General features: G+C 47.7%; 1 protein-coding gene across 2 annotated transcripts in view; it reads left to right on the forward strand.

Moving 5' to 3' along the window:
• The first annotated feature begins 749 nt into the window (after positions 1–749).
• rps6ka3b (ribosomal protein S6 kinase, polypeptide 3b) overlaps positions 750–18694 on the forward strand; it is a 31630-nt gene continuing 13685 nt past the window's right edge. For both annotated transcript variants that reach the window (XM_079754970.1, XM_079754971.1), the window contains exons 1-2: positions 750–1003; positions 3548–3607. In XM_079754970.1, the coding sequence (XP_079611096.1) occupies positions 941–1003; positions 3548–3607 (123 nt within the window). In that variant the 5' untranslated portion in view covers positions 750–940. The remainder of the gene's footprint in view (positions 1004–3547; positions 3608–18694) is intronic.

The raw sequence follows: 18694 nt of genomic DNA on the forward strand, positions 1-18694 counted from the left end.
CAGATGGTTGGTGCAAAGCAAGGAGGACTTCAGTGTTCTGGATGCAGAGGTTCTACCTCTAGGTCCAGGGTGTAATGTCCCACCATGGAGCTGCACGGTGGGTCGGTTCAAGAGGCCGTTGCCTCTCTGACGCGATGAGAACCACAGCTCTATACAGTCCACCCATCCCCCTCCTTAAAGCTCTACATTAGCTGTACAGTTTTAAGATTTTTATGCACTTTATGTTGGAAACAGTGTAAAGTGAATATTGCAATAAAGTTTACTTTCAATATTTTACTGACTGTTTTTCTGATTAACATCATATGGGTTTCTTAATGAGAAATGGAAAATGTATCTGATAGACCCCCGTCCTTTAATATTTAATAAATGGGACTCCCTGCTTATAGTATTCATATGTAAGGGTGCTGGGCAGAGCCTCATATTTGTGATCGGTAGTTGGTGTCCTTGACCGTAATCCAGTTCTGACCGTACTGCCCTTTTAATTATATCCTACCGTTATGGTAAATGGTCAATCTGTCGCTTTTATGAAGAGTATAAATTGAACGGCCTGATTGTGTGTATTATTCAGTGGTAGTGTGCTTACCTGCCTGCGAACACATATCCCCGCCCCCTGCTATGACGCAACGGTGACACTGCAGTCTGACAGACAGGTAAACCGACACCGGACGCCATATTGGGAAATAGCGGAAGTGCGAGGAGGGGGTGGGGGGGAGGAGAGCGTGTGTGTGTGTGTGTGCGTGTATTTCTGTATGAGACAGCGCAAGTGAGATTTCGCGCATTCTCACGTTGGTTTCTCCAGAGGAAGGGGCGGGTTCCGCGTCGTTGGTTATCCGGACTAGTGTCGTCGCAGCCCGGGCACAGAAGCCGAAGTGAAGCTTGTCCGGACCAGCGGGAGACGCGAGGAAAGTGTCCGCGGCGGGGACGACCAGAAGCGACCGAGATGCCTCTTGCACAGTTGGCGGATCCCTGGCAAAAAATGGCTCTGGGAAAGGTGGTGAGCGAGGTAAGAAGAGCAGGAGATTAGACGACACGGGCCAGGGGCAGGGGGGAGAGGGAGATTACACGTCGTTTTGTCCGCGGGGCTGTACTCTCTTGGCAGCCCATCGTGTATATATAGGAATATATATTTATATGTATAACATTCTAGTGTCAGGGGAGTGTTCACACCTCAGACTGTACGCTCGCTGTGTAGCTGTCACTGTCGGGGTGTGGTGGGTGGGATCCGGGTTGTGAAACTTTTGAAGACGACCTACAAGTCTATAAGCCCACACTGGATCTAAAGGTCTTGGCTTCCCCCTGATACCTGCCTACTGCAAGTTTATGAGGCTTGATAAAGAGGCGCTGCCACTATGGCTTCACTATGCAGGAAGTGTGCGTGTGTGTGTGTGTGTGTGTGTGTGTCATAGGTCGGCGTTCTTGCGTGTGTGTAGGCCAACGCTTCCTGTATGTTGGCTATAGTACGGTCAGCGAAAGGCGAGTTAATAGAGAAGTTGCTGGCCCTATGGCGCGCGCGTGTGTGTGTGTGTGTGTGTCAGCAAATTGTGAATCACGGGTGATTCACGCTCAGAGCTCAGATAAATCATCGCGATTACACTGAGTCAGTCTGTGCATCAGCATCCACAACGCTGCTCTTGTCGGGACTCGCTCACACCGTCCGAATAGGTCTACTGTCGGCTCTTCCGCGGTGTCAGAAACGAAAACACTAGTGTTAGTGTGTGTGTGTGTGTGTGTGTGTGTGTTTTAATGTTATGTTATGTTGTCAGGCATGCTGGTTCTTTCGCGGACACGGCAGAATAACCGGGAAAGTGCGCGGTCCAGGGGGTGACAAAGGGCAATGTGATGCAGATGTGAAATCGCTCTACATGCGAGCCAGCCGGGCGAGTGGTGCCCGCAGCTGGAGCACTCTGTTCTCTGCGGATTAACCAGAGGTGGGGTGGCTGGGTTAGCTGTGATGCTGCTCAGCGGGGTGTGCCTGGCGCAGCGGTGATGAACCTGTATGGAGACGTCAGGCTGCACAGCAGTGAGAGAGGGAGAGAAAGAGAGATTGTTTTCTTTCTGTTTTATCTCCTAAGCCATCCCTGTCGATCCCTGGGCAACACTACTTTCCCACTCGAATCAATTCAATAAAGCTTTATTGGTAGTAAACTATAATAAAAATAAAAATGCCAAGGCATTGAAATGAGTCCATAATGTAACAACTACATGTATACACAAATTGATAACATTTATTACATAGACGTATCATACAATACAAAGAAACATAAACAAAATCGATTACATATGACCTTTATTTCCCTTTTTTCATAACTATCCTTTCTCTTTGAAGCAAGGAGCATCGGTTGTATCTGGTCTGTTTTGAGGTTGAAGAAATCTGGATTTCGTCTGAATGATTTCATTGAATTTGGTACAGCTGATGAGAAAGTGAGACTAGAAATGATTACATTTTTGACGGACACATTGTTTTAAAGGAAAGAAAGGGCTCTCGCTCACTCTTTTATCCTGGATTTCTCTCTCCCTCTCTCTTGGTCTCTCTCTCTCTCACTTGGTCTCTCTTTCTGGGTATCCTGCTCAAAACCTCAGTCAGAAAGGGTGGGAGAGAGGGTGTTAGTTAGGGGGTTGGTGGTTAACAAGCGCCCCACCACCTCCACCGCACACATTGAGGCCTACGGCCGCATGCTGAGCTCCGCCCAGAAGGAGCAGTCCTCTTCCTCATCGGTACCTTCAGCCCAACGCGCGGCTTGTCCTGGCAAAGGTGTCTCCGGACCCCAGCTGTCGTCCTGGCAACCGTGTTAATCCGCCGCATTACGCAATCATGCTAGTTCGCACACATTATGTATTGTGCGCGTCAGTGCGGTGTGTTTGTGTGGCTGGGGCACACTGATCGGAGCAAAGGTTTGTTTATGACGGGGTGGTAGGCGTTGAACAGCAGCCGACTGATTGTTTTTGCTGATTACATAAAAACCAACCAATTATTATTTGGAATGGTGCACTAATGTGCCGCTGCCTCCTACGCTCCAAGGCCGTTAGTGATGAGCTGCGTCCTTAATGTTGTGTTCTTTGGATAGTTTTGGGGTGATGGTGCCTTGCTCCGGGGCACCTCAGCAGCCTATCATAAACCATCTGGTTTGCTGTCGCGCGAGTGTGAGATGGGATTTTGCGGAGACTGGTCTGCATGTCTCTGAAAGATCAATGTGACATTTCATGACGTTGTCTCAAACGTAGAACTGTACATTCAGAGAACACACACAAGAGAAACACAAACGCACACACTTGTGTATGCCACCCACTTTCATAATGGCTCTGGTTTGTTATTGATGCGTGGGTACAGTGTTCTAACCTGAGGGATGAGGTCACACAGGCTGTCACACACACCAACCAGTGAGTGTTGTCTCCGGCGCTTTATGTGCATTAGGTATTCATGTGGTCTGTGTATGTCTTTGTGTGTGTGTGTGTGTGTGTGTGTGTGTGTGTGTGTGTGTGTGTGTGTGTGTGTGTGTGTGTGTGTGTGTGTGTGTGTGTGTGTGTGTGTGTGTGTGTGTGTGTGTAGGATACCCATCACGTTTTGGAGGATTCTGTGGGGGATGATGATTCTGTTCCTGTCTCTACGGTAAGACCATATATGTCTCTCTGTCCCTCTCTCCCTCTCGCTGTTATGTTTATGTTGTGATGTATTGCTCGCTCACCCCTTTTTATCCTCGAAACATTTACAAGGACACGAGAGAAAAGTCTTGCCTGACGATGCATGGCTGGCTGCGGTGGACTTGAACCTGTGAACTTCTATCAAAGAGTTTACCTTCCTACAAAACCTTCTTTCCCCTTCATGTTCTGTCCTCACATTCTCCTCATCTTTTCTTCCCCTTTATGTTCTCTTATGCTCCCTTCAGATCAGAGATTTGCAGCCAGACGAAACAGTTTTTGAAAACTTCAGAGAGAGCGGTTTGAGATGGTTAGTTGCAGGAGGGTCCGAGGTCTTAGCATGGCGTGTTGAGAGATTGACCCTCGCTCCATACGTTGAAGAACGTATAGAGGGTGTTTGAGTGTCCACCCCATGATGGATCACAACATTAACACAAAGACTATTTAGACCAATACAAACAATGTAACAAGTGTGAATATCACCACGCTGATCACAGTTTATCACCGGTTGCCAAGAAGTGCAGTGTTATTGTTTTTTCATCTCAGAGAACTACAGTTTGAAGTCAGTTTTGTTTTGGATGAGCCGGTGAATCGCCCGCTCTCGACGCCTGCCATGATGTTGGCGTAAGCGGCATGTCTCTGTCGCTGCAACCGACGCGGCTGTTACTGTCTCTTATTCTCTTTACATATGCTCTTTTATTCTTTTCTACTTGTCTTTTGTTGTTCCCTTCGCTGCTCTTCTATTTTTCTTTTATTTGTCTTTTCTCCTCGTCTCATTCTTCTTCTTTCCACTTCTTCCCGTTAACGTCCTCCTTTTCTCTCGGTCACTGCTGTGTGTCTCCTTCAACCCTCCTGCTCCCCTCACTCCGTGTATGGCAGGCTGCATTAATCCTGCCGGCGTTTAACAAGCTGCTCTTGTAAACATGGCCTCTCTGTTTGGGTGTCACGCAGCCCGACATCCGAACACATCCATCCTCCCTGTGGCCATCTCTCTCTCTCTCTCCATCTCTCTGTGTCTGACTCTTTCTGTCTGTCTCTGTCTCTCTTTATCTGTCATTGTCTCTCTCCATCTCTGAGTCGCTCTCTGTATCTTCCAGTATGTCACTCTCTTTCCCTCTCTCTCTCTGTCTGTCTCTTACTCTCTCGGTCTGTGTCTCTCCGTCTCTGTGTCTTCTCTGTCTCTCTCTCTGTGTCTGTCTCTGTGTATTTGAACAGAAGCTATTGTGTAAGGACTGATACTGATGAGTATTGGAGAGAGAGAGAGTGTGTGTTTGTTTGTTTGTTAACTATCCATCAATCAATTATCAATCAATACTGATCCATGCTTATGGTAGAAGGAGTTGCTCCTAAAATAAGAGTGTGGTCGGATCTGAGTTGTTCCTTTAGTTGATCAGCACTCGTGGGTATGTGTGCGTGTAAAAGGTCTAAACTTTTTCTTAGTCCCAGAATGACTCGTTGTATCTGGTATTTTATAAATAGAATCAAAAGCCCAGTATTGTTTATGTTAATATTTTATTCCTTATTAGAAAAAATGAAATGGGTTATTACTCAATTATTTTTATTGCAACAGACAACTTCTGTTAACCAGCTCTGTGATAACGCAGAGCCCATCCTTTGAACAACTAGTATGATAGTCTTCTTGTGCTGGCACAACTGTCTAATATACTGTATAGTTACCATATAATCTGAAGGGCAATGTTTCAAACGTGGTAATATGTATTATATATCATCGTCATCATAATTGCTTCCATTTTATCATTGTAGCTAAATTAACACAATTAATTTAGAAAGAAGCCAGTCTCTTCTCACTGGTTAATGAGCAGTCCGCGCTGGCCAAAGCGCAGGGGGCATTATTTTCGTGACATCAAAAGTGCCTTTTAGTATACACGCAGGTACACTGGCGGTGAGGTGTGTGTGTGTGGATGTGTGGTGCTCCGTCTGTGCAGCGGTTCTTATCGAGGGCAAACGCGACGACATTACCTTCTTAGAAACAGGCTCATAAAGTTGGCATAGGTCGTAACCATTCGGATAACACGTCCACACCTCCTTCCCTTGCTCTATTTCTGTATCAAACTCTGGGGGAAACAGGGGCTTCACTCACACTTTAAGGAATCAAGAAAACTGTACCTAAAGGTCCTTAAAAGAAAGAGATCCTAGTTTAGTCCTGATACGGGTAAAACAGTGCACATATATATAGTTATAGTCTATAAAAACGAATAGAACAAACGGAGATGAATTACACCGCGCTGTTTTTTTTTCATGTTGTCTGGATATACTGGTCTGCCGAGGTGCAGCTTGTGGTAAACAGCACGAGGTCTCTCGTTAGAGGAGCCCTCACACCACCAGACCGCTGGCTCACGACACCGGAGTGCCTGGGAGACCTCTGGCTTCCTTTGGTCGCAGAGAGGCGTGGCGGTTAATGTTTGATCAAGACGCCGCCTTATCGCTGCTCTCTCGCCCCGGATTATCAAAGGTTGCGTTTCCCTTCACTTGCGCTCTAGTGAGCCGACCGGCTCCGTCGGTGTCTCCCTCATTAGCGGTGTCCTTTACATGATGTTTATTGAGGGCTTGATGGAAGTCGTTCCCAACATTGCGAACACTGAAACGATGGGTATATGTGTGTGTTGATCTGGCAACCCAGTGAGCCTGAGGTCAGCTCCAACAGATTGTTGTTAAAATACCCAGTCCCACTTAGTCATGTGTGTGTGTGTGTGTGTGTGTGTGTGTGTGTGTGTGTCGGGTTGCAGTACGGGCAGCTGCAGCCATTGATTTTAGTTTTTTTTAAATGCAGAGGAGATGGATTATGGATTGGCTGTCTGAGAAGAGCTGAACACCCATTACCACTCTCCCTGGAGTCTCTCTCTCTCTCTCTCTCTCTCTCTCTCTCTCTCTCTCTCTCTCTCTCTCTCTCTCTCTCTCTCTCTCTCTCTCTCTCTCTCTCTCTCTCTCTCTCTCTCTCTCTCTCTCTCTCTCTCTCTCTCTCTCTCTCTCTCTGAAACAAGTACAGACAGAAAGCGAAAACATGTATGCAATATGCATGGCACATAAACACCAATGACTGAGAGAAACCCTTCCTACACCCACCAGTAAAACGTGTTTCAAAATGAAACGGGGGCTTATTTGTGTGTGAGGCAGCATACATTAGCTGCTCAACAATGTGTTAGCCTTTTCCACTGGCCACACACACACACACACACACACACACACACACACACACACACACACACACACACACACACACACACACACACACACACACACACTAGATAATGAGCTTCTCTTGCTTGTTCCACTGCTACATTCTGGAACACACACACATCACTGCTCCATCCGTTGGGACGGAAAATGGTTTTCAGAACAGCATTGGATACACCACTATTTACCATTCTATCTCTATTCTCCTGAGGATGGAGCAACATCTGCTGCCCTCTTCCAACACGCACATGTACACACACAGAAATGTGTGTGTGCAGAGAGAGAGAGAGAGAGAGAGAGAGAGAGAGAGAGAGAGAGAGAGAGAGAGAGAGAGCCATGGTATGATATATTGGAGACGCGGAGATATCTGTTAATGGCGTTTGCCTTTCCTACCAAGATTCAGAAAATGGTTTAATTCCAAGTTCATCATTAATTCATAGAGAAGAGGAAGTCGCTGATATCTCTGTGTATGCCTTTAACGTGTCTTGTAACGTGTCTAGTAAGCGCAACAGCTTGTCTAGAGAGGACAGACTGGTCTACAGGTTGTCTAGAGATGACAGACTGGTGTACAGTTCGTCTAGAGAGGACAGACAGGTGTACAGTTTTTCTAAACGGGAAAGACTGGTGTACAGATTGTCTAGAGAGGATAGACTGGTGTACAGTTTGCCTAGCGAGGCATGCCTCTAGAGATGACAGAATGGTGTACAGTTTGCGAGACAATCAAGTTGTCTCAAACACAGACACACACTCTAACACACTCACACACACTCACATACTGTCACACCAGTTGGACTAGTTTGGCCTCTCCGTTCTCTATATACGGGCACCAGACAAACATCTCTCATCAATGCGCTGAGCTGTGCTCAACCCCGGTGTTGCTCAGAATATCCCTTGGGCGCCCTCTTTTGTCCAATTAGCCAGACTGCAACAGGAGGCAGCATGCGTGTGTGTGTGTGTGTGTGTGTGAGAGAGAGAGAGAGAGGTGGCAAGAGAGACAGAGAGATAGTGGTAAGATAGAGATTGGCTCGGTGTGGAGCACTTTCTGGCAGATGTTATTTAATCTTCTCTGGCCATCTGGACTCACTTTCTCTGGCATCTTTAAACACCCACATACACACATACGCCCCCACACACACGCACACACACGTGTAACACATAGGCATACTTCATAATAACACTCTGACACATATTTTGTGTGAGTATTTTCCTTCAATTTGTGTGTGTGTGTGTGTGTGTGTGTGTCCGACCCTCCGAGGTGGTTGTCTGACGGTTAAATTCAATAATCTTTATTGGCACAGCTCTTTATGAACAATATTGACAAAGCTTATGGCATTTTAAGTTCTTGCCACGTCTGGCGATAGGGAATATGGAATGGGTCCTCAGCTGATTGTGTTGATGTGCTGGAACGAAACAAGCTTGGCTGTCTGTGTGTGTGTGTGAGTGGAATGTTCTGTCGGCTTCTTGACTGGGCCAAGACCCCCCCCCCCCCCCACACACACACACACACACACACACACACACACACACACACACACACACACACACACACACACACACACACACACACACACACACACACACACACACACACACACACACATTAGGGCGTGGAATGTTTTTCTTTCATTCAATGTCATTTGTCTTTGTTCAGAGTGAGCTGGTACTTTCCACTACAGAGAATAATATCACGATAAGGTGTGTGAGTGTGTGTGTGCCGACTACCCGGGACACAACTGGTTTTCACATCACTTTGGTGTGAGAGCAAGGCATTGTGGTACTGGCAATGTGAGGTCATGGGGTGATGATGCAATTTCTGCAGCTCGGCACCGATTTTCCTGAAAGCAGCTCTCTTCAGTAAGCACGTACACACGCGCATGTACACACATGCACAGAAGCGCACACGGTCTCTCTGGGGGTCAGTTGGTTGTCGTTAGTAAGGAGGGAGAACAGGAGATGGAGAGAGAGAGAGAGAGAGAGAGAGAGAGAGAGAGAGAGAGAGAGAGAGAGAGAGAGAGAGAGAGAGAGAGAGAGAGAGAGAGAGAGAGAGAGAGAGAGAGAGAGAGAGAGAGAGAGAGAGAGAGAGGCGGGGGAAAGACAGGAAGTGGAGAAGATAAGAGAGAGAGAGAGGGAGAGGAGGGGGTGATAGAGGAGGAGGTGGGGGTGAGACAGGAAGAGGAGAAGACCAGAGAACATAAAAGAGAAACACCAGTCCTTCCTCCCTGTTTCCTGGCACCCCCCCCCCCCTGTCCTGGAATCCTCATCCGGTAACACCCTGTTCGCAGTCGGGTCCTCCATTACACTCCCACTCACCCGTGGATCATCGGAAGAACGCTCAATCACAACAGGACCCGACCGATGAGTGGGTCGGCGGATCGTCATCCCACGCGTCCCTGTCTCTCTTTCGCTCTTGCCCTCTCTTGCTCTGTCTGTGTCTCGTCTGTGTGTCTGTCTGCGTGTCTCTCTGTGTGTCTGTCTGCTTGTCTCTGTCTGTGTCTCAGATTGTCTGCTTGTGTCTGTCTGTGTGTCCGTCTGCTTGTCTCTGTCTGGGTTCCTGTCTTTGTGTGTTTCGGTCTGCTTGTCTCTTGGGGTGTGTGTGTGTGTGTGTCTTTTTAAATTGAATTCAGTTGGCTTTCTTAGCTAAGCAAAACAATACATTCATCCATTAACAATGGCAATACTAATAACAATATCTAAATACACATAGTAATGAATTGGACACAAGTCTATTAAGAAATAAAAATATACAGGTTAATTATTTAATTGATTAATTAAAGGATTAAACAGGAAGACCCTCACTCCCTCCCTGTCTTGTCACCGGGACCCCTATATAAGCGCTGTGGGCGTCTCATCATTAAAGGCGGAGGAAACCCTAACTTCCACTCTTCCAACAGTCTGCTCTCTTTCTCTCCATATTTTTACTCTGATTTAATGCTCATAGAAATATTTTAATAAAACACCTCACTTGCTGTTACTTTGACAACAAACCGACCCACCAGCAGTTGAACATTTTCAATCAACAATTGACAACACCGCTGCTAAAGCCGGCTCCCCCTCCCCCGCCTTCCTCTTGCCTCCTTCGTGTTTACATTATTTCAAAATGGCGAGGCGGTGGAGACTGACGTTTCCTGTTTCATCCTACGGTGGAGGAAGCTTCTTCCTCCCCAACAGTTTTCCTTTGAGTGGTCGTATCGTGGCTTTTTATCAAAGAAGGCATTAGTCAAGGATTCAAACCCAAGCTGCTCGTGGGAGCCACAGTTCACTGTCGTTTGACCTCTAAGTGGAAGGAGGACAGTCTGTATATGGATTTGGGACAGACGGATGAGATGGATCGTTATATGAGGGCGGTTGGTCTTGTACCAGCGCTTTCACATCATAACGTTGTTCCTTACCTCTGACAGGAAGTCAAACCTCTTATCTGACTGGAAGCTGCACACGTACACCAATATACACTGCGTGCGAGAACACACGAGGAACACCCAGAATGCAGGTTTTAGGTCAAACGTAAGGGAACAACGGTTAATCTCTCAACGGCAATTCTGGTTGCATTGCAGTTGTATGCATTTCAAGAATATGACACAGAGGTTGGCCTTCCAGATGTCTCCTTGGAAACCGGTGTGCTTCAGACCTTAATCACCACACTGACCCTACACAAAGCTGGGGCTTTGTGTGGGGGTGGGGTGTGTGTGTATGTGTTTTCATGAGTAATCCATGCATCACTATCCTCCACACCTCCCACCTAGAGTGAGTACCGAGACATGTGCACATGCAGGATGAATTTAGCGTTTTTTTTTTACCATTCATTTGGCACACTTTCATCTAAAGACGATTTAGACACTCTTTTCAAAAGGGATGTATTTGAGATGCAGGTCATTAAGGAGCAGTAGGATTCAGGGTAATCTGCTCAGGGATGCCCACAGGTAGAGTGTGGACATTGGGGTTTCAACTTAGAACTGCTCAGCTGGTTGTCATAAGCCTCAACCAAATCTTTTTCTTTTTGTCCTTATTTCATTCAATTTATTTATGAAAACGCTGCTCGGCACAGCCCTATAACATGCTCTCATTAAGTTTAACTTCCCACTTTGACCATGCACACCTCTCATCCCCTTGGTTAAGAGGAGGAGGTGGACCAGTTCCCAGCTCATGCTGCTGCTGCTGCTGCTTGTTTGATTCCCAACAGCTTCCCGGAGATGTTCACAAGTCATAAAATGCAAGTCCAAGTCCAAGTCCCGTCGGAAATCTTTGAGCTAGTGTCCCGGCCAAGTCTCCAAACACAAAAAGCATTCAGGCTTATCACCCAAAATATATCCCAGTCTCATAAACTTCAATCCGAAACAACTGTGAAAGAGACGGGGGAGCCTACGATGATTTTCCAAAGGGCCGTTCTTTCCCAACGAGAATTCTTGTAATGACCCTTATGGTTAACGAGTCGTTATCGTCGAGCCCGGGCACAGTCTGAAGTCCCTGAAGGGAGAATGCAACTCAAGTCAGAAAGCAACGAGTCCCGATCTCTGCCTGTTCCCCACACACCGGGTGTTAAACACGACCACACTACTACGACATAAACAACGGTGGTTTATATCTAGTCAGAACTGAGGAGAAGGCCTGGGGAACAGTCTGTAGCACCAGAGAACCACTGGGCTGTACTGGTCATGGGGGATGCGTACTGTGTGTATATAGTTCTGTGACATAACGACTGGGTTCAGTCATGCGTGTGACAAGTACTCTGAAAGAGGGAGTGAATGTCACATACTTTGTGTGTAAAGTATTGTGCAATAGCTACTGTTGTATGAATACCCCATAATTAACTCCACTGATTGGCAGCACACAAACAAGCTGGCATGATGACACTGTGTGTGTGTGTGTGTGTGTGTGTGTGTGTGTGTGTGTGTGTGTGTGTGTGTGTGTGTGTGTGTGTGTGTGTGTGAGCAAAACAAGGAAGTACAGAAGGCGGAGTAGTGGGCTTCCAACAACCCCTCTTTGCTAACGATACTAAAGTGTGTGTGTGTGTGTGTGTGTGTGTGTGTGTGTGTGTGATGTCACTAAGATGACCCAATCTGAGAGCCCCATTGGCAACGGATGAAGCACTAAGATATGTTCCCCTAATGAGGGAGGGGTTGGGGGGAAGGGAAAGGACAGAGGGAATCGGAAGTTCAACAATGGTTTTACTGTCGTACCACAGAGCGCGCATGAGTGCATGTGGGTGTGGGTGTGCGCATGTTTGTGTGTGTGTGTGTGTGTGTGTGTGTGTGTGTGTGTGTGATGTACTGACAATGTGTGTGTTTGCGTTGTGTACTGGTGCTGTGGCACTGTATGTTGTTTACTGGCACTGTGTTGTGTGTGTGTGTTGTGCACTAGTACTGCCTGTTGTGTACTGTGTGTGTGTGTGTGTGTGTGTGTGTGTGTGTGTGTGTGCATGTGTTGTGAACTGGTACTGTGTATTTGGTGGGGGGGCAAAAAGGACCTGGGACACATTCCCATGGCAACGTGGTCGTCATGGAAATAAAGTTTTTTGTGACTCAGATCCACCCACTTCCAGCAACCCCACCTCTTGCTCTCTCTCTCACTCGCTCTCGCCCTCTCTCGCTCTCTCTCTCTCGTAATCTGTGGAGATCAGTTGACAGCAGCATGAGCGGGACAACAACAGACATGCGCGTGCACATGCACTCTAGCAAGCAGAACACACACGCATCGCGGTATTCTGGTCTCACCTGCATCTTGGTGGGAGAAATGTGTGTAAGTGAGGAAATATGTTATTTTTGGTTGTGTGTGTGTGATTGAGGATCTGTCTTCCGAGTTCGTGAATAAATTATGAGTTTCTCGCTCTGCCTCTGCTCATCCATACTTGATAACCCCTCTCTATCAATTTCTTTTTCTGTCTCCATCTTCTCTTTACGCTGCGTTTCATCCCCTTCTCCTCCTGTCCATCTTCCTCTCCTCTCGTTTGAATAACTCTACACACACAGCCATATCTGCACTGTCTCCTCATGCTCTGCCTGGCTTCTCCTTTCATCCCTGCCTCTATACGTCTCCCTGTTCCCCTCTCGGTCTCCATGGCGTCTCCAGCACTGTGAGCGCTGTGCTCTGATGGCACGGTGTCATGAGGTCATGAGTGCTGATGTCATGGCTGGAGCGACAGACGCCCGTCTTGTCAAAACGAACAACAAAAGCGCAGTGAGCCCAGCCTGTTTGGCACTGCGTGTGACGGCGTGGAGACAGTCTTAGAGGGGTTCGATAGCCGTCAGAAATGAACGGGCACTCTGGCCAATTTGTCCTTCAAGATGAGAATTGCCCCTGATAATGTGGTTTTAAATGCCCCCGTAAAATAAGAGTTAACTTCTGCATTTGACTAGATTCTCTTAAAAACTAAAGGGCTATTTTCAGTTTTTTACTCTGCATTTAAGTCTCTTAATAACGACTTGGTAACGTTGACCTTGGTCAAACGCCGGGCTTATTCTTGTGACTGAAAGTGTTGTGTGTGTGTGGCTGTGTGCGCATGTAAGTGTGTATGCGTGTGTGATATTTGAACCTGTGGGCTTAGTATAGCGGAAATGCATTGCCTTTAACCCTACAAATCCCAAGCGTGTCTGCCTCTTTTGTGCGTGCGTGTGTAAGTACAGAGCCATTCTGCCTGTTAATTTGATTGCGTAACCACTTTAGAGGGCACAGATTGTCTGTCGGGTATGGAATTCTTGTTGCGCTTATGCACACACACACACACACACACACACACACACACACACACCAGAGGACATTCCCCTCTACACGTAGAGGGCAAACCCTAATACGCACGCGGCCTTCCCAAATCAAATCCACTGTAAATACTTTGAATTTTTCAGAATTCGCATTACATTGCAGCAGCAGGTTCCAGTTTCTGCCGGACAATACCGTGTCCACACCAGTCGGGACACTCTGTTCTTCTCTCTCTCTCTCTCTCGCTCTCTGTGTGGGTCTCTCGCTCTCTGTGTGGGTCTCTCTCTCTCTCTCTCTCTCTCTCTCTCTCTCTCTCTCTCTCTCTCTCTCTCTCTCTCTCTCTCTCTCTCTCTCTCTCTCTCTCTCTCTCTCTCTCTCTCTCTCTCTCTCTCTCTCTCTCTCTCTCAGCACACCCCAGCAAGGCGATAGTCTCTCCACAACAGGTGGACTTAATCCCAGCAATGGTACACATCCCGTTACTAGTCTGCCATTGTGTGTGTGTGGAATGTAAGCATGGATCGCGTGCGTGTGTTTATGAATAAACTCCAAGGTGATTAAGAAATATAGTGCTATAAAAGAGAGACTACTACGACTACTATTACGGCGGTAACAAAAAAAGATAATGAATAAAACACAAAAGAGGAATTTATTGCAGAATTGATTCATGGAGGGTTTTTTTGTAAATTGTGGGACGGTCAATTCATCGATGTATTCTCAATGTTGTTGTGTTGCTTGGCAACCTTGTTTGATCATCGCAGTCATTATGCCTTCATAACTTTTATGGCTAAGCTTCTAAATGTTACGAAGGGTAGAGTGGGGGTACGTGGGGATGACAGCACGTCCACATACTAACAACACGGGTCGCGTGTTGTGCGACCGGAGAGCTGTGCTGCTGGTGCTCCTGATGGCCGAGGGTCAGGCCATGACACTCGCTGGAAAATTATAGAAGAGGCCGTGCAGAATGTGAATTTGTGGATGTGTTGCTGTGTGCATTCGTGCCAGAATAGTGTGAGTTTGTGGGTCTGGAATGAGTGCTCTTTGAATTTACGTGACATTTTCCAATGGGGGGGTTTGTGTGTGTGTGTGTCTGTGTTGTGGTGTCGTTAGGTGTGTGTCTGCGGGAAAGCGTTCACCAACGGACGGGAAAGGTCCGGGTCAGCTGATGGAAAGACGGGGTCGAAGCTCGCAGGGGGTGTTCAGGGGGATCCCGCGTCGCTTCCTATTTTAGGCCTCTTGGCCCCCTCCCCCCGCCCCCCCGTAGCTGGGTATCCCCTCGCATTGAGTCACACACACACACACACACACACACACACACACACACACACACACCCATAAACCAACACACACACACACGCAGCGAGAGAGGGCAGTCGTGGACCAATGCCTGAGCAGCACGTACAGGAAGAGTGTTTGGCATGCAGATAAACAGACCCACGCTCTCACACACGCTAACACTCCCGGACCCGGCAGCGCCACCCACAGCGACAGCGCGACCCCCAGCGTGAACCGGCCTGCACTCGGGACGCAGATAGACACACAAACGCGCACACACAGGCAATAGAGATGACACACACGCGGGGAGGCATCGCGGAGCCCAAGGCGGTGTGTGTGTCCCTGGTGGCCCTGGCCAGGGAGCTCAGGGCCAGGCTGAAGGCGCTGAGGCTCGGGGGTCCGCCGTCGGACAAGCACTCCCCCAAGCGGGACCCTCGGCGGGGCGCCTGGGACCCTCCCAACCCCCGGGGAAGGGCTCTGGGGACCGGGTGCACTCTAGGGAGCGATGGGGCCGGGGCCGGGACGGGGTCGAGGGCGCCATGGGGTCTGCCCGGGGTCTTTAGGAGGACCAGAGAGAGAACAACGCCAAAGACAGAGACACCCAGAGTAGCTGTGAGTACTACTACAGTGTGGGTCTGTGTGTGTGTGGAGGATTTTGGTTGGCTCATGCCTCTGGTGTGTGTTTATTCTGTTGTCTATACCTCTATTATCCTCGCTAGTGTGTGTCTCGCTGTGGATCCGTGATCCAGAGTGTGTGTCTGTGAATGCACAGAATCCGCCTCAGTCGTACTCAAAAGTTCCGTCTGTGGAAACCTGAACCCTGAAGTGTTGCTGGGAATGCTTTTTAGGAGGCCGGTGTGGAAACATCGGATAAACAGGTGCTCCGTACCCACACGAACACGATCACATCGATCACGGTTTCAAATAGAATAAATGTCATCCTGCAAATGTACGAGATCAACGGTTGTTAGGCCAGAGACAAATATCGCTTAATGGCTTGAGTCTCATTAGTATCTGCCAATGTTGAAACACATTAAGATGGAAAACGTCTAGATTCACTTAGTATAAGTGTGTGTGTGCGCCTGCTTGTGTGTGCATGTACAGTGTGTCTGTGTGTGTGTGTGTGTGTGTGTGTGTGTAGAAACACACAGCGGGGGAATTCAGTTTATTAGGTTACCACTAGGCTTGTCCTTTCCAGCGCTGACGTGTGCTAACATTAGCATGGGTGCTCTCCCTGGGTTTTTTGGACAGGACGTAGGAATGGAACACACTTCCTGTGGCTCTTGGCAACCGTCGCTAGGCTTTACAAGTGGCGGTTACAGTGAACATTGTTTTGTAAGTACAGTTCCCAAATATGGGGATGACGTCTTTCAAACGGGACGAGGTGTTTATGAAATAACATTTTGGCTGTTGCTAACTCAACTGACAATGTGGTCCACATATTTCTCAACATGACCACACATTCTTGTTTCCACAACAGTTGTTGAAGAGTTGTCGAAACTAGAATATAATCGTCAAATTGGCTTTGAGGACCTTTTTAGGCCATTAACAATCCACACAGAGATGTTTGTGCACCATAAGATTATATGCATATAGTAACACATATTGAAACATTTAATATGAGCATATCATAAAATCGGGGGCTATTCAGATGAAAGAAAAGTCATTATCTTTGTGTGTCATTTCTTACCATAATTTCCGCTGATTAATTTTCCCTCCAAATGGACCATTGGTGAATTGTCCTCCCTTGATCCCGATTGCACAATAAATGTGTCAACCGCCACAGTGCAAATTTATAACCAGTGCCTTGGTCCTTTATTTCCTATCGAGTTATTCATCGCTAATATGTAGTTATGATTCACAATAACTGGCGCATGCATTCATTAAATTTCCTGAGGGGAGCCGCCTGATTACATTAATGCAGGCTATGGCCACTGATGAGGTTAGTAGAATCTATTTGCAGTGATTAGCTTTATTGCTAAGGGGCGTCCTCTCTCCTTCCTGTTCGGCGGTGTCCACCAGCTGGTGCAGGGAGCTGTCTGACTCAAATGTCTTCACACTGAGGAGCCCAGGAAATCAGACAAGGAGGAGAAACACCCAGAAGCTTTGAACTAAATATATGAACATGCATGTATCGCTACTTATGTAAGCTTTGGAGGTTAGACACTAGTTCCTTTTTTTAATGAGGTTCGTCCGCTGGGAAAGTCGAACGTGTCGTTTTAGGTGCGGTCAATCTGATTGGCAGGTGAAACTTGTTTCGCTGATTGGACCGCCTCTTTCACAGGCTCCGCCTCCAGTCCTGGCCCCGCGTCATATTTAGATTGTTTCATGCTATGAGTGTGTGGTTGTTGGGCTCTGATTTTGACCTTGGATGTGTGTGTGAGCCACAGTTAAAGTTAATAATAAATTATAATAATCCAGCTTGCATATCACTAATGAGCATTTCATAGCTAAGTAAGTTTCGGCACCTGTTTAGTTAAATTAGTAGATCAACCAATTAAGATAATTTAACGCCTTGGCAAATTCAATCATGTGCGCAACTGTATTTTTGTATGTATTGTGCGTGTGTGTGCGTGCGCATGTGCATGTGTTAAGAGCACAGGTGCTTGGCTTTGCAGTTTTTTTAATCCTTTGATTAGAAGGCGTTACATGAGCTTTTTGTCAACACGTCTGCCAATCTCCGTCTGTTGTTGACGCACGCACACGCACACACAATCACATGCACACAATCGCACGCACACACACACACAATCAAATGCACACACAATCACATGAACACACACGCAATCACATGCACACACATGCACACGCACACGCACCTGCACACACAATCACATGCACAACATTGCACTCAGTACTACTCAGTAGCAGGATAAACTCTGGGTACCTGGGTTTGGGTAGATGCAGTCTGTTTACTCAATACCATCAAATTAACCAGAAGCTCCGCTGCACGTGGACAACGCTGGTTACTTGGCCCGGCCAGGGCTCTTACGTTTTGGAACGGTGAAATTGCAGTATTTGGAAGAGAGGACAATTTTTTCTTTGAAGTTGAAGCGAGAAAAGGAGGTGGACTGATAAGTGTAAAACGGAAAAGTTAAAGTGGCAAGCTATTTGGCTGATCCTCTTGAGGCACGCGCACACACTACACTACACTACACTCCTGTATCCCCACTGAGGAGAGCGGGACCAGTCCAAACCAGAGCAGAGGTGAGAACAGTTGAAGTAAAGATAGAAAATGTGTGAGAGAGAAGAAAGGGAGGGCATATTAAAGGATGGCTGGAGGGAGAGAAAGTGGGAGAGGGGGAGGGAGGAGGCACAGGAAGGAGGACGGCGGCAGACTCAGTGTAGAAGCAGTAGAGGAACGGCGAGGATCACAAGCCCAGGCAGGATCCAACGCCGACATGCTCGCCCCACGGAGCCACGCCCGAGACTACAGGACCCACAATGCACTGCCACACCCAACCCCACACAGGCCGCTCACCTGGGAAGTACAGGTACGGAAGAAGGGCGGAGAAGAAGACACAGGAGGTGAAGAGGAGCAGGTGTGTTCGCAAAAACAGGAGCAGAGGAGGGGAGAGAAACGCAGACCACGATGTAGGCTAGAGAGCTTTGGGTGGATGGAATGAGAAGGTGTGTGTGTGTGTGTGTGTTTGTGTGTGAGTGTGTGTGTCTGTGTGTGAGCGGTAGCCGAGGTGAAATGCAAAGGAATGGGAGGAATATCAAGAACGCCGGGACAGTGTCTGGACCTGATGGACAGAACCCAACGACCCAAATACGACGGAAGGAGGTAGACCGCAGGCTGGGAGGGGAACCATCGGCTGGCAGCAGGCTGGAAAGACGGAGGGACAAGGAAGCGGTTGTCCGGAGGAGAAAGAGAGAACTCGCACAGAAACAGAAAGAG

Source organism: Pollachius pollachius (genome assembly GCF_949987615.1).
Source record: "Pollachius pollachius genome assembly, chromosome: 17".
Classification (NCBI taxonomy): Eukaryota; Metazoa; Chordata; class Actinopteri; order Gadiformes; family Gadidae; genus Pollachius; species Pollachius pollachius.